Below are 22,884 nucleotides of genomic sequence, written 5' to 3' on the forward strand. Positions count from 1 at the left end.
GGCTCTAAGAATAAACTTGGAAATTATAGGCCGGTAAGCCTGATATCAGTCCGTGGGTAAATTATTGGACGGTATTCTGAGGGACAGGATATAGAAGTATTTGAATAGACAGGGCCTAATTAGGGATAGTCAACATGGCTTTGTGCGTGGCAGGTCATGCCTAACTAATCTATTAGAGTTTTTTCGAGGAGGTTACAGGAAGCTTGATGAAGGGGAATGCAGTGGATGTTGTCTACGTGGACTTCAGCAAGGCCTTTGACAAAGTCTCGTATGGGAGGCTGCTCCAGAAGGTTAAGTCACTTGGCATTCAGGATGAAGTAGTCAATTGGATTCAATGTTGTCTTAGTGGGAGAAGCCAGAGTGTGGTAGTAGATGGTTGCCTCTCTGATTGGAGGCCTGTGAGTAGTGGTGTGTGGCAGGGATCGGTGCTGGGTCCGTTGTTGTTTATCATCTATATTAATGATTTAGATGACAATGTGGTAAACTAGATCAGGAAATTTGCAGATGACACCAAGATTGGGGGTGTAGTGGACAGCGAGGAAGGCTATCAAAGCTTGCAAAATGGTCTGGACCAGCTAGGAAAATGGGCTGAAAAATGGCAGATGGAATTTAATGCAGACAAGTGTGAGGTAATGCAGACAAGTGTGAAGTGATGCACTTTGGGAGGACAAACCAGTGTAAGATCAACACTGAATGGTAGGGCACTGAGGTGTGCGGTAGAACAAAGGGACCTAGGAATATGGATCCGTAATTCCTTGAAAGTGGCATCACATGTTGACAAGGTCATAAAGAGAGCTTCTGGCACATTGGCCTTCATAAATCAGGGCATTGAGTACAGGAGTTGAGATGTTATGTTGAAGTTGTATAAGACATTGGCGAGGCCAAATTTAGAGGATTGTGTGCAGTTCTGCTCACCTACCTACAGGAAAGATTTCAATAAGCTTGAAAGAGTGTAGAGTAAATTTACACAGATGTTGCCAGGAGTTGAGGACTGAGTTACATGGATAGGTTGAATAGGTTAGGACTTTATTCCCTGGAGTGCAGGAGAATGAGGGGAGATCATATAGAAGTATACAAAATTATGAGGCGTATAGATAAGGTGAATGCATGCATGCTTTTTCCCCTCAGGTTGAGTGAGACTAGAGCTAGTCATAGGCTTAGGGGTGAAATATTTAATGGGAATCTGAGGGGGAACTACTTCACTCAGAGGGTGGTGCGAGTGTGGAATGAGCTGCCAGCAGAAGTGGTGGATATGGGTTCCATTGTAACACTTAAGAGAAGTTTGGATAGGTACATGAATGAGGGAGGTATGGAGCTATGGTCTGGGTGCAGGTAGATGGGACTAGGCAGAAAACCAGGCTGGCTTGGACTAGATGGGCTGAAGGGCCTGTTTCCGTGTTGTAGTGCTCTATGACTCTATTTGCATAAATACATGATGGGATCATTGGAAAATAAGTGATTGAGAGGTGGTTTGGTTTTGATATTCTAAACATAAAGACTGTTTCGTAGCACATGTAGATCAAGCAAGCATTCTTAGAACTCAAGTGAAAGTCAGGGAATGCAGGAGAGGGCTGGTATACCTATTAGTGTTTTTTTGCTGCTTTAGATTATGTAGATTTTAGATGACTAACTCTGAGTAATCAAGGTTGCAAAATATGTCGCATTATGACTGAAATGACCTGTCTGTTTACTGCATTTATGCATGATTTTAAATATTTATACACTTGGTAAGTTGCTATCTTTAGTAACAGTATTCAATTTTAAAAGTGGTGGTTAAAGTAATTATGGCTAGCTCTAACTAACAGTGCAACTCTGTCAGCTTTTAGACTTCTTTAAAAAGTGTGTTAGTAAGTAATTGGCATAATGCAATTACTGGCTAAGCCTGTTAAAGTCTGGGTGTGATGGTCAAAAAGTTACTGGAAGATGCCCCTTCATTTTCTCAAAGTTTGCCAAAGTGAGCCATTAATTTCATAACTTTACAAATGGTGTTTTTAAAAGTAGAGTGCACTGGAAGAAGTGTAGTTTTGAAATGGCTTTGTGCATTATTTTAGTATTTTGATAAAAGTATATGAGTTCTATAACATACTGAGTTGAGAGAATGTGCTTCAATGTTTAAGGCCTAGATACTCTAGGTCTCAGTTGCGTTCGGGAGACCCCATTTCTGTATGAAGCAATTCCACTGTAGAGAGTAAGTCCACTTTTAATGCAAGTTGTAATATCCTAAATTGATATTTCTAAGTTCACACTTTAGTTTAGCACTTTGGAACACTGATTTAGAATGAAAGATTCTAGCAACGTTGCAGTGGGTGGCAAATTTTATAAACCAGATTGTTGAAACTGTTTCAGTACATCAAATTACATCATTTGTCTATTTTTAATCTTCTTCTTAGGCAGTCCCTTAGGAATTTGCTTCCACTCCAGTTCTGAGAATTCTGAAGTGCCTGCTGAGGCCCAGATGGGATCTTGAGAATCTGCTACAGGTGGGGCAGAAAGAGCTTGAGTGGACGAGAAGGGGGTTTCTGAGAAGGTGTGTTTCTTCCACTGTTTATTCTGGGCTTTTATGTACTCCCAGCAAGTGGACGAAGTTCTCAATACCTTCTCGAAATACTCCTTTTTAAGCAGTCATGCAACAGGAATTCCCATTGGTTGATGGAGAGGTTACATTTTTTTCAAAATGTCCTTGAATCCATCTGCTAATTTCTTCATTGAAGGGAGATCTTATAGAGTGTCTGTTTTGAGACCCTGGTATCAATCATATGAACAATATAGCATGCCCATTGGAGTCGACTGAATATAATTAGCAACATGTGCCTGAGAAAAGTTTGGTTACCTAGTGGATTTGGAGAATTCTGTGGGGGCAGCATTGCTGGTATCTCTTCAGTGATACAATTTGCCTGTTTGAGGTAGTCCATGTCTCAGAAGCTTGCAAAAAAAAAGAGATCATTGCTACATGGTAGACTAGGAGCTTTGTGGTGGTTTTGAGGTCCACACTTTCCTTCATCTGGTTGTGGATCTTTATTGTTGGATCTTTACTGTTTTTTGGGGACCAGATTGGTAGAGGACTGAGTATTGCAGATAGTCTATGTAAGACAATCTCTGATCTGCTTCAGTGAATGAGTTGAAAGCTTGGAGCATGGGCTCTGAATGTGTGCATGTACAAGCATTGTTTGCCTGCTGCAGCTCAAACTGATATTGGGGTGAATTTGCTTCTGGAACGGAGGCAGTGCAGGTTTCAGTGGTGGGCAAATTACTGGAGAAGATTCTTAGAGACAGAATTTATGGGCATTTGGAGAAGCATAGGCTGATTAGGGACAGTCAGCAATGTTCTGTGAGAGGTAGGTTGTGCCTCACCAGCCTGATTGAATTCTTTGAGGATGTGACAAAGCACATTGATGAAGGTAGAGCAGTGGATGTGGTGTACATGGATTATTTTAGTAAGGTGTTTGATAAGGTTCCTCACGGAAGGTTCATTCAGAAAGTCAGGAGATCTAGGGAAACTTTGCTGTGTGGATTCAGAATTGGCTCGCTCATAGAAGACAGGGTGGTGGGAGATGGAGCGTATTCTGCCTGGAGGTTGGTGACCAGTGGTGTTCCACAGGGATCTGTTCTGTGACCTGCTCTTTGTGATTTTTATTAATGACTTGGATGAGGATGTGGAAGGGTGGGGTAGTAAGTTTGCCAATGATACAAAGGTTAGTGGTGGTGTGGATAGTGTAGAAGATTGCTGTTAGAATGCAGACCTGGGCTGAGAAGTGGCAGATGGAGTTCAACCCGGATAAGTGATACACTTCGGGAGATCGAATTTGAAGGCAGAATACAAGGTTAATGGCAGGACTCATAGTGGTGTGGAGGAACAGAGGGATCTTAGGGTCCACGTAAGCTAGGGCTTTTCTCTTTGTAGAGGAGGAGCATGAGTTGTGACTTGATAGAGGTGTACAAGATGATAAGAGGCATAGATCGAGTGGACAGTCAGAGACTTTTTCTCAGGGTGACAATGGCTAACACGAGGGGACATAATTTTAAGGTGATTGGAGGAAGGTGTAAGGGGGATATCAGAGGTAAGTTTTATTTTACACAGAGAGTGGTGGGTGCGTGGAACGCACTGCCAGCAGAGGTTATGGGGGCAGATACATCAGGGACATTTAAGAGATTCTTAGATAGACACATGAATGATAGAGAAATGGAGGGCTGTGTGGGAGGGAAGAATTAGATAGATCTTAGAACAGCATAAAATGTCAGCACAAAATTGTGGGCCAAAAGGCCTGTACTGTGCTGAAATGTTCTGTGTTCTATGAACGATTTCCCATTTGTTTTGTGGATTAGTTCCACACCAGTAGAAAGTTTGTTGTAGGCGAGGTACAGTTTTGCATTGAAGTGAGAAAGGTTGAGAAAACTATTGAGGAAATGATGCAACTTGCCTTATGTCAGTCTGCTGTGAGATTGGATCTGCTGTGGACCTCTTGGTGTTGAAATTGTGTAGCAGATATAAATGGAGAGAGATTCGTGCGGCCAAATTTGAAAAGGGCACTTCACAGTCCATTTCAATTGATGGAATTAAAGGTTTTTATGAGGTCATAAAAGGGGATTCATGCTGTTTCCTGCATTCCTTGCAAATCATAAAGCATATTGACCTGTGAATTCCTAGTGTGGTTTGGATGTGTGGAAAGGTGTAATACTCAGACAATTTGGCATTCTTTTGACTTTAGTACAGAGTTGGCAGATTTCTGTGACAATTGGATGTTATTCCCATTAATACTTCAAAACCCTTTTAATTCATTTTTTAAAATATGTTAGAAAGTAAAATATATTTTCCAGTGAACCTGCTAAGTTTAAAGGGAATGTGGGAATGGGAACTGGGTCCATAAGACATAGGAGCAGAATTAGGCCATTCGGCCCATCGAGTCTGCTCCACCATTCGATCATGGCTGATTTATTTTTCCCTCTCAACCTCATTCTCCTGCCTTCTCCCCGTAACATTTGACGCCCTTACTAATCAAGAACCTATCAATCTCCGCTTTAAATATACCCAGTGACTTGCACTCCACAGCCGTCTGTGGCAATGAATTCCACAGGTTCACCACCCTCTGGCTAAAGAAATTGCTCTTCATCTCCATTCTAAAGGGACGTCCTTCTATTCTGAGGCTGCGCCCGCTGGTCCTAGACTCTCCCACAACTGGAAACATCCTCTCCATGTCTGCACTATCCAGGCCTTTCAATATTCGGTAGGTTTTCAGTGTGATTTTGTTTTTGTTCCCCCCTCATCCTGCTAAACTTCAGGGAGCCATCAAAGGCTCCTCATATGTTAACCCTTCCATTCCCAAGATCATTCTTGTAAACCTCCTCTGGACCCTCTGCAACACCAGCACCTCCTTTCTTAGATATGGGGCCCAAAACTGCTCACAATACTTCAAATGTGGTCTGACCAACGCCTCAGCATTACATCCTTGTTTTTATATTCTAGTCCTCTCAAAATGACTTTCCACCAACTCAACCTGCAAGATAACCTTTAGGGAATCATACACGAGGACTTCCAAGTCCCTTTGCACCTCTGATTTCTCCCTCCCTCCCGTAAATAGTGGAGTGACATTTGTGATTTTTCCAGTCCTCTGGACCCATTCCTGAATCTAGTGGTTCTTGAAAGATCACTACTAATGCCTGCACAATCTCTTCAGCTACCTCTTTCAGAACTCTGGAGCATAGTCCAGGTGACTTATCTACCTTCAGACCTTTCAGCTTCCCAAGCACATTCTCCTTAGTAATAGTGAATACACTCACTCCTGCCCCCGACTCTCTTGAATTTCTGGCATGTTGCTGGTGTTTTCCACAGTGAAGACTGACGCAAAATACTTATTCAGATTGTTCGCCATTTCTTTGTTACCCATTATTACCTCTCCAGTGTAATTTTCCAGCGGTCCGATGTCCACTCTTGCCTCTCTTTTACTCTTCATATAGCTGAAAAAATTGTTGGTATCCTCTTTTATATTATTAGCTAGCTTACCTTCATATTTCATCTTTTCTCCCCTTATTGCTTTTTTAGTTGCCTTCTGTTGGTTTTTAAAAGCTTCCCACTACTTTTTGCAATATTGTATGCCCTCTCTTTTGGTTTTGTGTTGTCTTTGACTTCCCTTGTCAGCTACTGTTGCCTCATCCTCCCTTTAGAATGCTGCTGCTTCTTTGGGATGAACTGATCCTGTGTCTTCCGAATTACTCCCAGAAACTCCTGCCATTGCTGCTCTATTGCCATCCCTGCTTGGGTCCCCTCCAGTCAACTTTAGCCAACTCCTCTCTGATGCCTCTGTAGTTACCTTTACTCAACTGTAATACTGATACATCTGATTCTAACTTCTCTCCCTCAAACCGCAGGGTGAATTCTATCATTTTATGATCACCTCCTGAGGGTTCCTTGACCTTAAGCTCCCTAATCAAATCTGGTTCATTGCACGATACCGAATCCAGAATTGCCTATTCCTTAGTGGGCTCGACCACAAACTGCTCTTAAAAAAAAGCCATCTCGTAGGCATTCTACAAATTCCTTGGGATCCAGTACCAACCTGATTTTCCCCAATCTACCTGCATATTGAAATGCACCATAATGTTGCCCTTCTTACGTGCCTTTTCTATCTCCTGTTGTAATTTGTACCCCACATCCTGGCTACTGTTCGGAGGCCTGTATATAACTCCCAACAGCGTCTTTTTACCCTTGCAGTTTCTTAACTCTACTCACGAGGATCCTACATATTCTGATCTTATGTCAATTCTTTGTAAGGATTTGATTTCATTTTTTTTTCACCAACAGAGCCACCCTATCCCCTCCGGCCACCTGCCTGTCTTTTCAATAGGATGTGTATCCTTGAATGTTTAGCTCCCAGCTGTTATCTTCTTTCAACCACAACTTGGTGATGCCCATAATGTCATACCTGCCAATTTCTAACTGCACTAAAAGCTCATCTACCTTATTGAATACACGCAGTTTACAAAATATAATACCTTCAGTCCTGTATTCTCAACTCTCTCAAATTTGCTTGAAGTTAAATTCTTATCCCTTTCTAAGCATTCTGTCTTAATCTTTATTCTGGAGACTTCAGTAACTTCTCCTACACTCTCCTTCCCTTTTACTTTATCCATACTTTTCCAGTCTGTTGAACCCACCCCCCTACTGTTTAGTTTAAAGTCCTATCTACAGCCAGTTATATGATTCGCCACGACCCTGATCCCAGCATGGTTCAGGTGGAGCCCGTCCCATCGGAACAGCTCCCTCCTTTCCCAATACTGGTGCCAATGTTTCACAAATTCAAACCTGGTGAGTCAGGGTCCCTGGCGAGTTTAAACAAACCATGGCAACCAGGGCCCCAGTCAGTTGAACTTGTGTGCCAGCCCTTGAGAATTTCAAGGGAGTGCTGCAGACATCGCCTGATGAGTCAGATGCTGAAACATCGGAATATCTGAAAAATCGGATAGAGGATTATCAATGTTTTATTGTGGTCTACCAGTTTTATTGGAAGAAGTAGCTGAACTGAATGACCACTACCTCTTCGATATGGATTTAAGTTTGTGATTCAATGGCACATTGGTAAAATATCAATTTTCTCTGGAATATTGACAGTATAACAGTAAGGTGTCTTGTTCAATATTTTTCCAACATTCGTCAGAACCAGTGTGAAGATCACTGGATTTGTATTCGGAGTTTCCAATCATTAATGAGATCCAATCTTTTTTAAGGTTTCGTGAATGTGTTATAAATAGCTCCTGAGTAGAATTTTCCCGCAATGCAGTATTACTTGTAGGATGAGGTCTGAGAAAATTTGTGCTTAAGGGAGCTGATGAATCATAAATTTCTTTATCTGTAGTATGCAATGAGCAATCAGGCTCTTTCCTCCAAGGGCTTCTGGGAGAATCTGTAAATTGATGCACTTTATAATGCAGTAATTTAGCTGCAAGTGCAATTGCCTCCAAACTGAAGCTTTGTGATCTTGAGGGATCTGTCCCACCGCCTTTGCTAGCCTGCTATCTCAGACAATTTTTTGGTAACTACAAATGCAGCTTAATTATTTAAGTACTGAGAATTGCAATTTATCTGGAGTTGGTTTACAGTTTGCAAAATCTGCCAAGTGCTTACTCGTCTGTGGCATATTCTATGAACCTTCCAAATCTCTTCCACGACTTTACCACTCTCTGTTCTCTATTACATAGAACAGTACAGGCCATTCAGCCCAAAATGTTGTGCTGATCTTGATGTCAATTTAAACTAAATGTCCTCCTCCTGTGTATCATCCATATCCCTCCATTCCCTTCATTTTCATGTGTCTATTTAAAAGCCTCTTAAGCTCCACCAAACTGCCTGCTTCCACTACTACCCTTGGTAACCCATTCCAGGCACCTACCTCTCTCTGCATTTTAAAAAAAAAACTTGCCTCTCATGTTGACTTTAAACTTTTTATTTCCCAGCCTCCCCCCCAAACAACCTTAAAAGCATGTCCTCTGGTGTTTGACATTTCTACCCTGAGGAAAAGATTCTGACTGTCTACCCTATCTATGCCTCTCATAATTTTAAAAACCTTTATCAGGTCTCTCCTCAGCTCCAATGCTCTAGGAAGAACAACCCAAGTTTTATAAGATATCTTTATTAGTCACATGTATATCGAAATGCACAGTGAAATGCATCTTTTGTGTAGAATGTTCTGGGGGCAGCCTGCAAGTGTCGCCATGCTTCCGGCACCAACATAGCATGCTCACAACTTCCTAACCCATACGTCTTTGGAATGTGGGAGGAAACCGGAGAACCCAGAGGAAACCCACGCAGACATGAGAACGTACAAACTCCTTACAGATGGCTGGAATTGAGCCCGCAACCGTTGTCCAACCTTTCCCTATAGCTCATGCCCTCTCATCCAGGCAGCATCCTGGTAAACCTCTCTTGTACCCTCTCCAGTCTCCATATCTTTCCTATAATGGGGCAACCAGAACTGCATCCAAGTGTGGTCTGACTAAAGTTTATATAGCTGCAGTATGACTTCATTGCTCTAGTACTCAACACCCCTACTAATGACAGCAAGCATGCCATACGCCTTCTTACTGCCTTATCCACTTGCGTAGCCACTTTCAATGAACTATGGACCTTGACCCCAAGGGATCTTATCAAATGCCTTACTAACGTCCACATAGATAACATCCACTGCCTTGCCCTCATCAAGTTCCATTGTCACCTCCTCAAAAAAACTTGATCAAATTTGTATGGCATGACCTGCCCCACACAAAGCCAAAGACTGTCCCTAAGCAGGCCATGCCTTTCCAAATGCGCATAAATCCTATCTCTCAGTATCTTCTCCAGTAGTTTCCCTACCACTGACGTGAGGTTCACTGGTCTATAATTACCTGGATTATCCCTATTTTCTTTCTTGAATAAAGGCACAACATTTGCTACTTTCCAGTCCTCTGGGACCCTCGCCTGTTGCTTGTGAGAACGAAAAAGATGTTGACAAAGCCCCAGCAATGTCCTCAGTAGCTTCTTTCAACATTCTAGGATATATGCCGTCAGGCCCTGGGGACTTATCCACCTTAATGCTTTTCAGAAGATCCAGCACCACTTCCTCTTTAGTCTCAAAATGTCCCAGGACATTAGCATGCCCCACTCTGTTTCTGCTCTCTTCAAATCCTTCTCAGTAAATACAGACACAGAATACTCCTTTAGTACCTCAGCCATTGCTCTGACTCCAAGCACAAATTCCCTCCTTTATCCTTGAGTGGACCTACCCTCTTCTTAGTTATCCTCTTTTCCTTAATACACGTATAACATGCCTTGGGATTCTCCTTGATCCTGCTTGCCAAGGACATTTCATGGCCTCTTTTGGCCTTGCTAATCACCTGCTTAGCACTTTCCTGTTGTTTGATTTTAGCTTCCTAAACCTTGCGTATGCTTCCTTCTGTTTCCTGAACTCTGATCAGATGGTCTTTAAACAACTCTTGCATGTCCCACAGCAGCTGTTCCCAATCAATGCCCCTTAGCTTCTGTCTTATCCTGTCATAGTTTGCCCTCCCCCAATTTAATACCTTCCTGCAAGATCCAGTTTTATCCTTACTGAGAACTATCTTGTGGTCACTATTCCCAAAATGTTCACCCACTATCAGGTCTGTCACCAGGCCTAGCTCATTTCCCAAAACCAGGTACAGTATGTTTTTCTCTCCAGTTGGACTCTTTACATACTATTTCAAGAACGCCTCTTGGATGCACTGAAGAAATCCCACCCCATCTAAAGCCTTTTGTATTAAGGAAGTTCTAATCAATACTGGGCCCCTACTATGACAACCCTGTTGTTTCTGCACCTTTCCATAACCTGTCTACATATCTGTTTTCTCCACCTCTTGGTGGCCATCAGGGGGTTTATAGTATAATCCCATCAGCGTAATTTCACCTTTCTTTCTGAGCTCCACCCAAATTGCCTCTGTGGATGAGCCCTTCAATGTATCCTCTCTGAATACTGCTTTGACATTCTCCCTTATCAATAGTCCAACTTCTCCACCTCTTTTACCCACCTCTCTATTACGTCTAAAACTGCGAAACCCAGGAATGTTGAGCTGCCATTCCTGTCCCTCACGCAACCAGGTCTCTGTAATGGCAACAGCATCATAATTCCATGTTCTTCATCCTCCTTATCCATATACTCCTAGCATTGAAATAAATGCATTTCAGCTCATCATTCCCACCATGTTTATTCGTTTGCCCCTTGATGTCCTTTGTGTCCGTCTTAACTATCATACCATCTTTCTTGCACTCCAACCAGTACTCTAAGGCCATGCCATGAAAGACATTTTATATAAATGCAAATTTATATAAAGTGGCAGTAGCCAGGTCTGACAGTGAGTATAGAAATAGAATGAGGTGGAGGATAAAATGTATGGCTGAGGGATCGGAGCAGGGGGCAGGGATTCAGATTTCTGGATCATTGGTACCTCTTTGGAAACAGGTGTGACCTGTACAAAAGGGACGGGTTGCACTTGAATCCCAGGGGGACCAATATCCTGGCGGGGAAGTTTGCTAAGGCTATTAGGAAGAATTTAAACTAGAGTCATGGGGGGGGGGGGGGGGGTGTGGTGGGAACCAAACTGAAGAGACTGGGCAAGAGGCGGTTCGCTCTCAAATAGAGAAAGCTTGTAGACAGTGTGAGAGGGAGGATAGGCAGGTGATAGAGAAGGGACGTGCTCAGACCGACTGTTTGAGTTGTCTATTTTAACACAAGGAGTATTGTGAACAAAGCGGATGAGCTTAGAGCGTGGATCAGTACTTGGAGCTATGATGTGGTGGCCATTACGGAGACTTGGATGGCTCAGGGACAGGAATGGTTACTTCAAGTGCTGGGTTTTAGATGTTTCAGAAAGGACAGGGAGGGAGGCAAAAGAGGTGGGGGTGTGGCACTGTTGATCAGAGATAGTGTCATGGCTGCAGAAAAGATGGATGTCATGGAGGGATTATCTACGGAGTCTCTGTGGGTGGAGATTAGGAACAGGAAGGAGTCAATAACTTTACTGTGTTTTTTTTATAGGCTGCCCAATAGTAACAGGGATATTGAGGAGCAGATAAGGAAACAGATCCTGGAAAGGTGTGATAATAACAATTGTCATGATGGGAGATTTTAATTTTCCAAATATTGATTGGCATCTCCTTAGAGCAAGGGGTTTAGATGGGGTGGAGTTTGTTAGGTGTGTTCAGGAAGGTTTCATGACACAATATGTAGATAAGCCTACAAGGGGAGAGACTGTACTTGATTTGGTATTGGGAAATGAACCTGGTCAGGTGTCAGATCTGTCAGTGGGAGAGCATTTTGGAGATAGTGATCATAATTCTATCTCCTTTACAGTAGTGTTGGAGAGAGAGAGGAACAGACAAGTTAGAAAAGCGTTTAATTGGAGTAAGGGGAATTATGAGGCTCTCGGGCAGGAAACTGGAAGGTTAAATTGGGAACAGATGTTCTCAGGGAAAAGTATGGAAGAAATGTGGCAAATGTTCAGGGGATATTTATGTGGAGTTCTGCATAGGTATGTTCCAATGAGACAGGGAAGTTATGATAGAGTACAGGAACTGTGGTTATAAAAAGGCCATAATAAATCTAGTCAAGAAGAAAGGAAAAAATTACAAAAGGTTCAGAGAGCTAGGTAATGTTAGAGATCTGGAAGAGTATAAGGCTAACAGGAAGGAGCTTAAGAAGGAAATAAGGAGAGCCAGAAGGGGACATGAGAAGGCCTTGGCGGGTAGGATTAAGGAAAACCCCAAGGCATTCTACGAGTATATGAAAAGCAAGAGGATAAGACGTGAAAGAATAGGACCTATCAAGTGCAGCAGTGGGAAAGTGTGTATGGATCCAGAAGGAATAGCAGAGGTACTTAATGAATACTTTACTTCAGTATTCACTATGGAAAAGGATCTTGGTGATTGTAGTGATGACTTGAGCAGACTGAGCATGTAGATATTAAGACAGAGGAAGTGCTGCAGCTTTTGGAAAGCATCAAGTTGGATAAGTCGCCGGGACCAGATGGGATGTACTCCAGGCTACTGTGGGAGGTGAGGGAGGAGATTGCTGCAACTCCGGCGATGATCTTTACATCATCAATGGGGACGGGAGAGGTGCCGGAGGATTGGAGGGTTGCGGATGTTGTTCCTTTATTCAAGAAAGGTAGGGATAGCCCAGGAAATTATAGACCAGTGAGTCTTACTTCAGTGGTTGGTAAGTTGATGGAGAAGATCCTGAGAGGGAGGATTTATGAGCATTTGGAGAGGCATAATATGATTAGAAATAGTCAGCATGGCTTTGTCAAGGGCAGGTCCTGCCTTACGAGCCTGACTGAATTTTTTGAGGATGTGACTAAACACATCGATGAAGGAAGAGCAGTAGATGTAGTGTATATGGATTTCAGCAAGACATTTGATAAGGTACCCCATGCAAGGCTTATTGAGAAAGTAAGGAGGCATGGGATCCAAGGGGGCATTGCTTTGTGGATCCAGAACTGGCTTGCCCACAGAGGGCAAAGAGTGGTTGTTGACGGGTCATATTCTATATGGAGGTCGGTGACCAGTGGTGTGCCTGAGGGATCTGTTCTGGGACCCTTACTCTTTGTGATTTTTATAAGTGACCTGGATGAGGAAGTGAAGGGATGGGTCAGTAAATTTGCAGATGACACAAAGGTTGGAGGTGTTGTGGATAGTGTGGAGGGCAGTCAGAGGTTACAGTGAGACATAGATAGGATGCAAAACTGGGCTGAGAAGTGGCAGATGGAGTTCAACCCAGATAAGTGTGAGGTAGGTCAAATATGATGGCAGAATATAATATTAATGGTAAGACTCTTGGCAGTGTGGAGGATCAGAGGGATCTTGGGGTCTGAGTACATAGGACGCTCAAAGCAGCTGCACAGGTTGACTCTGTGGTTAAGAAGGCATACGGTGTATTGTCCTTCATCCATCATGGAATTGAATTTAGGAGCCGAGTGGTAATTTTGCAGCTATATAGGACCCTGGTCAGACCCCACTTGGAGTACTGTGCTCCGTTCTGGTCACTTCACTACAGGAAGGATGTGGAAGCCGTAGAAAGGGTGCAGAAGAGATTTACCAGGATGCTGCCTGGTTTAGAGAGTATGTATTATATGGAGAGACTAAGGGAGCTAGGACTTTACTCCTTGGAGAGAAGGAGGATGAGAGGAGGCATGATAGAGGTGTACAAAATATTAAGAGGAATAGATAGAGTGGGCAGCCAGCATCTCTTTCCCAGGGCACCAATGCTCAATACAAGAGGGTATGGCTTTAAAGTAATAGGTGGGAAGTTCAAAGGAGATATCAGAGGAAGGTTTTTTTACCTAGAGAGTGGTTGGGACATGGAATGCGCTGCCTGGGGTTGTGGTGGAGGCAGGTACATTGGTCAATGTCAAGAGATTACTAGATAAGCATATGGAGGAATTTAAAATGGAGGGATATGTGGGAGGCAGGGGTTAGATCGTCTTTGGCGAGGTTTAAAGGTTGGCACAACATTGTGGGCCTAAGGGCCTGTATTGTGCTGTACTGTTCTATGTTCAGCAATGTAGAATTTCTTAGTGCATTTATTTATATTTTTTTGGTGAGCATTGTGCCGATCCAAGGGTGGATCAACCATTATCTCCTTCACCTAGCCTTACCAAAAGATAGCAATGCCTAAAAAAAATCAAAATGATAACTGTGGATATAGTTCCTCTTTTAATGTAGAATTGCTGTACTTGTATGAAGTTGCAAAACAAAAGAATTGGAGTTGAAAGCCAGTGTGGTCTCCCACTTCTGAACATGTTACAGCGATAAATACAGAAAATGTATACTTGTGAACTCTTGAGTGGCAGTCCAGTCTATTAACTCTTGTGTCTGAAATCGGAAATACACTGCTGACCTCAGTTCAGAAGTTATGCCTATCAGGCAAAAGTGCAGGGTGAGAAGAAAATTCAATTTTTGTTGAAGTAGTAAATTTGATAGTTATCTATCAACAATATAAATTTCAACCCCAAGCTTTATGTCAATAATTGTAAAATACCTCATTCAAAATTGTCTTTGTTTTAGGGTTGTTTGTCCATGGTTCCCGCATTCTCACCTCGTTGGAACTCAAAATGAGAATGATCTTGGACTGTACTTGGGTCTGCAGTATGCTTCATTCCCAGTGGGTAGACTCCTGTTCACTTTAGATTATTGAAGTACATTCTTGGGTTTGCAGCAGTTATGCCTTTGACTGTTTTTATTTCTTTATTAGATAAAAATTTGAATGTTGGTTAACTTGGTCATAAATACAGAATAGCACATTGAAGTTTGTATGCTCAAGGTTGGGCAGTTGTTTAGAAAAGGCTTTCAGTATTACCACACTAATCTAGGGGCTTTAATTACTTAAAGGAAGGTAGCTGCATATCCCATTATGGCAGTGTGAGAGTTGGATTTTGTTTTTAAAAAAATGCTATTAGTAAATATTGTTTACAAATGCTCTTTGAAGAAGACATTGATGTTTTATGGAAGGATCTCTGCTGATCTTCCCCAGTCTGGTTTATCTGTAACTCCAGCTTTCACATTAACTCTTAACTGTCTTCTGAAATAGCTTAAAATAAAATTGCTCTGCAGTTATTTCAGATGAGAAGCTGCCTTCACTGAAGTTCAGGGAAATATGGTTAATTGCAAGCTTGTCAGCCATAACCACATCCCAAGAATTAATAATAAAAAAAATCTGACAGTTTTGACCAAATTACTAGGAATTTTCCTCTTTATTCAAGTGGTGAATTTAACATCAGCACTGTTTCTTTTTTTATTAAAGAAGTGACCTTCCGTCATCTGTGGTGCTGAAAACTTGCTTCTGAGTTTTGAAAAGGCTAAGAATAAAATTTCTGCATTTGGAATTGAAATATTAGCATTCTCACCTGTTGAGATTTTTTTAAGAAACAAACTTATGTAGAATTGCACTTGGTGGTACAGTAAAGGATTTTATGGTGAATATCTCTATATTAAGGCCTAAAGCAGTAGTTAAATTGGTGAAGAGGATAGAGAAAAACTATGGAATAATGCAATGGTTGTAGATAAATATGTTTCTGCCCTCAATTTTTTTCTTCCAATTTTTTAAATTAACTTCTGTTTTATCTTATGAAATTGTAGTCTGTCAGAACAAAATGATGTTTTGTGATTTTTGTATTTAACCGATGTTTCTTCAGTTTGTTTTCTCCCCAGGGTGGAACAGCAAAGCATTATTTAATCCTTGTCTAAAATAAATGATTTAATTAGTTCACACATTGTTCAGTTAGTGAAAATATATGCACTAATTATCACTATATTCGATAGCCTCAGGTATTTAAATGGTTTCTAAATCTTAGTTTATTTCTACCTGTATCTGCTGTTATTGGACAAAATTGAACCTACAGAATTGATTAGAAAACTGATACTAAGATTAGGAACCAGCTCTGGAAATTTTTATTTAAATGTCAGAATAAAAATCACTAAAATAGTTATAGATTGAACTGAGATTATTGGAGTATGAATCTTTGGAGAGAGATATCAGGCAAATGGAAACCATTTTTGTGTGCAATTTGTTATTGATTGCCAAATTAAGATCAGTTTTCTGCCAGGAATAAGAGTTCTGTTTGGATAGATGGAAACCAATGCTCTAATTGCAATTTAACTTGTCTAATAATTTTTCTCTCTTCTTCAGGTTTTTCCAGTTTGTTAAATCTTTAGCTGAGCACACGTCTTTAGTCCTGGTGCTGTATGGTGTTTTCTGGCCAGTGCTTAAAAATTAACTTGACATGAAGATGGAAGCAGCAGAGAAGGCAGACTTCTCTTCCCAGGATGGTCTGGAGGAAACTGAGGCATCGTCAAAAGGTATTGATACAAAATCTGGTGACACCTGCAAGGAAGATGATGGGTCATTTCCAAAAGAGACAGCAGCCAAATTGACAAAAGAGAACAGTGAACATCCATTGAAAACAAGTGGGTTGTCTGTTGAGCCTTGCTTGTTAATGGAACTTGGGCAAGACTCTTCTGAATCTCAGCTTCCATCTGCAGACAGCGATAAACAGGCACCTGGCCGTACCTATGATAGCGACTCTTCTAATCAGTGCATGGTTTCCCCTTCTTCCAGCGGTCATTTGGCAGACTCTGACACACTTTCATCTGTAGAGGAGAACGAGGCACCCCAGGCAAATGTAGCTGTGGAAGAGGATCCTACAGGAGGATCTGGTCCTTCAATCGGCAGAAAATCACGACGGTCTAGGTCCGAGAGTGAAACGTCAACCATGGCTCCCAAAAAGAACCGTTCTTCAAATGACAAGCAGAACGGCCGTGTGTCAAAGGTTAGAACCCAGAAACAAAAGGAACGGATACGATTGCTACGGCAGAAACGTGAAGCAGCAGCTCGGAAGAAGTATACGTTGCTGCAGGACAGCAGTACAAGTGATAGCGACTTGACGTGTGATTCCAGCACAAGTTCATCAGAGGACGAAGTTTCTGGAAGTGGCAAGAGGACGATTAGTGCAGATATTCCAGGTATTTACTAACATTCTTTATATCAGGATTATAAAACTGATGAATGAAAGAATCAGTATCTTGGTGGCCTGTCTAGTTTCCTCCTGTCTTCTTAGGAAATGAAACATCTTGCAGAAAGCAATAATATATACATGTATATTAAATATATACCTGATAATAGCCTAGTCTCCATTCATGGAACATTAAGTCTGGAATGAGATAAAGCTGGTCATGCTCACTCCTTCAATATCAGTGTTCTGGCATGGTTTACTCATCAGTGCTTATTGTATTTAGATTCCCTGTTTCAAGATGCACTGAGTTTTTTTAGACTACTAGGGGAAAGGCTTCAAGTGGCTCAAGCCTCCATCTCCCTTAAAAATGTTTGATAAAGCAACAGTATTTTGATTTATGATGAATGGACTATTATTATTTTAAAACAAAATATTAAGCTTTGAAAGTTCTAAATTTTTTTGGATCTGATTTTCTGTCATTGTATTTGTTCAATTGGACTGAAGATCTACTCAATTATAAAATGGTAGTGGCAAAATCCTCACTGGATATAAAATGTGTAAAAAAAAAAAAAATGTTTTTGAAAATAGAAGCTTTGTCTTTTATTTTTTTCTGTTACAAATTGCAATGCAGTGCTAATAACCTACTCACAGTAGTTGACGAGAAGTTTCTTGGAGAATTCTACTTTGGTTATATAATCACCCTCTGGAATGTTGGTTAAATTTATTTAAAAAAGAAATAACCTTCATGATGTTAAACAATTGCTTGGTTGCTGGGATTTGATCTTGGGCCCAAATCAGTAATTTGATGTGATGGTATAAATTCAAACTAAGATTGACTTTGGGAAGAAGGAACTAGATTGCAACACATGTAAGAATATCTGGGTCACTGGGTTTCATTGTAAGCTGTTGCTGTTAATTCAGATCGTTGGTAAAGTACCTCAATGTTCATTATTGAGAATGCATACACTGCAAACCTGATGACGTCAGGTCGTTGCCAGTGAATGAAATTGTGCAAGTCACTGTATGATCGGCTGTAATTTTGTACCTACATTTACACTAGTGATGAATAGCAGTACAAAGCAAACAGTGGATTTTGTTTTCACAAGTCCCAAATGAAATTGGGACAGGCTTCTTGAATAATGTCTGTTAGGTAATACTTAAATGAGATTCTGAAATGTCATTGACACCTGTACAGTTGTATATTTGAATGGATGTTCTTTCAAAAAGAATATTTTGAACAAAGTTTTGTTGACATGAAAGAATAAAGGATAATACATATGATTCCTGCATCCCTAACTCTATGGAGATACTTCATACGAATTGGTATGTTTGCATAATCATTTCTGGTTGCTAATAAACCAAGCATTTCCGTCATGTAAATGATTTCATTTTTCATTGTATTGTCCTTGGCATTCACTCAGCCAAGTGAAGTGCTCCAGTCCCGCAGGATGAATCCACCACCATTGGCTGTGAAATGATGTGCTGGGAAACATCAATTAGCCTGCAACACCAGCTGGATGACTGAAGATTCCCTCAATGTTTCTTGGGAGAGATTTGGGTTGCACTGTCAAAGCTGCAGACTTTGGACAGCTCAGCTACTGAGACAGTTTTAATAAGGGAGTGATGAGGGCGACAGACAATGGGAGAGGTGGTATGCAGTCCTGGAGAGGAGCATGCTAGTTGTTGGGGGAGTGGCTTTGATCTGGAGGGAAGGGCAGTGGGCAGAAGAGTGGATTGGAGAGGGGTGGAAAGCAGGGAAATTGAGAGGGAAACAGAGTAAGTGATGGAAGAAAGAGCTGAGAGGGAGGGGTGAGAGTGAAGGAGGAAGTTAGGATATTGGGGGACTGAGAGGACAATATTGAAGCAAGGATGATCAGGGTGGGAACGAGGAAGAAGGCATGGGCAAGATTATGTTTGTGTGTATGTGGAGTCAGAGTTCTGTGTGTGCAGAGTATGTGAATGGGTTTGTGTGTGCACGTGTCCACAAAGGTGTATAGGCCAGGTCTGTGCAGAAGAGCTGATTTTCATTTGCCCTGGACCACCTCACCGTTAGATTAATTCCTTGCTTTGTCAAGTCCGTGTGGTAGGTCGTGCAATGGCCACCCTCCCTTTAAAAGAATTCATACACAGGCATCTTCCATTCCTCAGAACTGAGTGGAAGCAAGTCATCCTTGGACCCAAGGGACTGCTGAAGATGGAGGTATGTACTGCTTACTGTATGGTATAAAGTTCAGGTTAATTATTGGTCTGCCAATGTTTTAGTGTCTTTGTCTGCATTTACTACAGCAGGATTTTAGTTATTAAATCGTGCCTTACTACTGTTCACTTGTTTGGTCTCCGGAATAGATGGACAATTAATTTGAATGTAATTATAGTTCATTCAGTTAATAGCTAGGGTACACAAACCACTGATGTCCTATGTTTGATCTCTAATCTCTGCTGAGTTAGCTGTTCTTGGGTAGATTAGGAGAAGGATTGTTACTAATAATCCTTAACATTGGTTGAAGAGGAAATTTTTTTTGTGATCTACTTGCATGTGATGAGGCTTGGATTTTAGTTATGATCCTGTTATCTTCTATGAATAATGCTAACATCTTGAGGAACATAATTTGGAATAGATACCCTTAAAAGAGAAGTTGAGCAAAGACATTTTGGGGATATTGAAGAATGTTCTGAGAAATATTGAGTGTTCATCTTAAAGTATGAAATCTGGCTGAAACAGTTTTGTTATTGTGTATGGAATAAAGGAACACCGAATTGGGTCCAGCAATGATTTGCCTCATCACTTCAAACTGCATAGCATATGTATGATTGACAGGGCACCAAGCTTGATTAAAGTGTCTAAAATATAGCATGAACAGTATGAAGGTACTTTGGGGGTTTTGTGCTGAAGCTAGAGGAGGAGGATGGGGAGGAAGAATGAATAGCAAGGGAGGCTTGAGGGCCAGGTGGCCTACCCCTATTTTCTTATGTTCTCAACTGTTTCTCCTATAGGATTATTCCTTCTAAGCTCTCATTGGGCCCACATTTTCTAAATGCAATGACAGCATATTGATGTCTTAATCATTGCTGTTACCTTCAATTTGTTTTTCTGAAACTGACTTTAACCTTCTTCAAAGTATTCAGTGAGCCTTTTTGCAAGAGAAAATAGAAAATGCCAGAAATTCTCAGCAGGTTGGGCAGTATCTACAGGGAGATATCTTTTTCTTTCTCCACAGATGCTGTCTGACTTGAATATTTTGAAAAAATTTATTTTTATTTCATGTGTCTGGCATCTGCAATGTTTTGCTTTTCGAATACTACTAGATAATACGGATTTGATTTGTTTTTTTCATATTTCATGTACCTCTCTGGTAGTTTGATTGCAGAAATGGGAAATTCTATTGTGTAATGCTGCTTTTGTAATAAACTATGGCAATAACACACTAGATCTGTAGTAATGACTCAGGATATTAGACTCTTGAAGGACTGGTGATATAAACAGACATGGGAAACGAAGTTTAATGCAGAGAAGTGTGAAATGATTAATTTTGTGAGGGAATCAAAATGAAGACATTAATATCTTAAAAGTACAAATTTGAAGGGGGTTTATGCACAAAGAAACCTGACAATTTTAAAAGGCTGTTTAAAAAGGGATTGCAAAAGCAAGGAAATTGTTCTTAACCATTCTCCAGAGTAGTCTTGGGGCATTGCATTTCAGGATGATGTCTCTGAAGATTTACTCAAATATACAACTTCTCTTCCTATCATTGCATTATTATTATTTCATCCTTCTTGGGAAAGTTTGATCAATCGATGCCTTATGTATACTTTTTAACAAAAAAAACTCTGATTCCTCCTCCTCACAGTAGTTACATTCTCTGTCAAATTATTTCGCTCTACACTACTCAATACCATCTCAGTTATAGGGAACTGTAGCAGGACAATTATGGATACTCTACAAAGGGAAGACACAAGCAGATTGGATGTGTGCTTTATGGAATGCCTTTGTTCAGTCAAAAAGCATGACCCTGAGCTCTCATATCAGAATCAGGTTTATTGTCACTGACATACATATCATGAAATTTGTTGTTTTGCAGCAGCAGTGCAGTGCAAGACTCAAAAATTACTCTAAGTTACAGAAATAAATAGTGCAAAAGAGGAATAATGAAGTAGTGTTCATGGACCGTTAAGAAATCTGATGGCAAAAGGGAAGGAGCTGTTCCTGAAACGTTGAGTGTGGCTCTTCAGGCTCCTGTACCTCCTCCCTAATGGTGTTAATGTGATGAGGGCATGTCCCGGATGGTGAGGATCCTTAATGATGAATGTTGCCTTCTTGAGGCACCATCGCTTGAAGATGGCCTCGATGGCGGGGAGGATTCTGCCTCTGATGGAGCTGACTGAGTCTACAACCCCCTGCAGCCTTTTCTTGATCCTGCGCGTTGGAGACTTCATACCAGGCAGCGATGCAACCAGTCAGGATGCTCTCCACTGCACATCTGTAGAAATTTGCAAGAGTCTTTGGTGACGTACCAAATCTCCTTAAACTCCTAATGAAGTAGAGCCACTGGCATGCCTTCCTCCTGATTGCATCAATGTGTTGGGCCCAGGATAGATCCTCTGAGATGTTGATGCCCAGGAACTTGAAGCTGCTCACCCTTTGACCCCCCCCCCCCCCCCCCCCCCAATGCCCCCCCCCCCCCCCCCCCCCCCCCCCCCCCCCCCCCCCCCCCCAATGAAGTCTGGTGTGTGTTCTTCCAACTTCCCCTTCCTTAACTTTTATTATTCTTATAGCTTCCATTCTGATCTCTTGGTCCCTGATCTCACCAAAGCTCGGGTTCGAAGAGCAGCACCTCATCTTCCCAATAGGTACTTTACAATCTTCTGGACTCAAATTGAGTTCAGTGGTTTGAGTTGATCATTTCTGACATTTTCATTTCATATTTCCAGCATTCACTCCACATTCATTCTGTAATGTCAGATCCATTCTGTAATGCATTTACACCTCCTGCAGACTACCTGTTGTTCCCTATTGCCATCACCATTCATCTTGTATTACCACCCCCTTTTATCAGCTTAATCTCACCTGTCCTCCACCATATAATGCATCTTTCCCTTTTTTTTTCTCTCGCCCAGTTTCCCTCCATCTCAGAAGTTGCATTTTCTCTAACCATTCCCAGTTCTGAAGAAAGATTTCCACTTTTGAAAACAACTTGAAACATTAATTTGTCTCTCCATGGATCCTGCCTGACTTCCTAAATATTTCCAGCATTTTCCACTTTTACTGTATTATTTGACCTGACGATTTAAATACAAATATGAGAAATTGTATAGACAGGGTCACAAATTAGGGATGAACAAACCAACACTTTATAACCAGTTTACTCTGCTCACAATTCCACTCTCTTTATTTGTTGGAGCACATGGATATAGGGCTAATCTACTTAGCATCTTGTGCCTTTTCTGCCATTCAGTTAGACTGTGGCTGATCTGTATCTCAACTCGATTTATGTCCCATTGCTCCACATCCCCAAAGCACTCTCAGTTTTGCATTTTTCATTTGGACCAGCATATACTACTTTTTTGTGGGGGTGAATGAGTTCTCGATGTGTACCATAAGAAATAGGATCAGAAATAGGCCATATAGCCCCTCATTTTATTAAGATCGTTGCTGATCTGATGTGATCTAATCTTATCATCGACTCCACTTTTGCTCCTGGAACACTTAACCACTGATTTTCCCCTTTCGTCTGAAACTCTGTCTTGGCCTTGAAGATGCACCATTTTTCTGTTTCGGGAAAGTTCTCCCTTATTTCCATGTATTTCCATCTATAAGACCTCATTTATTTTAACCTCCTCAAAGTCAGGGGAATACAAATGAAGGTTACTCAGTATTCC

The 22,884-nt window shown here is 41.3% G+C and overlaps 1 protein-coding gene across 4 annotated transcripts in view; it reads left to right on the forward strand.

Annotated features, from left to right (window-relative positions):
• The window catches only part of ark2n (arkadia (RNF111) N-terminal like PKA signaling regulator 2N), an 88,245-nt gene that overhangs the window by 21,930 nt on the left and 43,431 nt on the right, over positions 1–22,884 (forward strand). For 2 of the 4 annotated variants that reach the window (XM_052035316.1, XM_052035289.1), the window contains exon 2: positions 16,185–17,017. In XM_052035316.1, coding sequence (XP_051891276.1) covers positions 16,279–17,017 — 739 coding nt within the window. In that variant the 5' untranslated portion in view covers positions 16,185–16,278. Of the gene's footprint in view, positions 1–5,121; positions 5,223–11,537; positions 11,595–14,563; positions 14,661–16,184; positions 17,018–22,884 lie in introns of all 4 variants that reach the window. The other 2 variants (XM_052035299.1, XM_052035307.1) reach the window with 2 other exon arrangements.

Source organism: Pristis pectinata, chromosome 2 (genome assembly GCF_009764475.1).
Source record: "Pristis pectinata isolate sPriPec2 chromosome 2, sPriPec2.1.pri, whole genome shotgun sequence".
NCBI lineage: Eukaryota > Metazoa > Chordata > Chondrichthyes > Rhinopristiformes > Pristidae > Pristis > Pristis pectinata.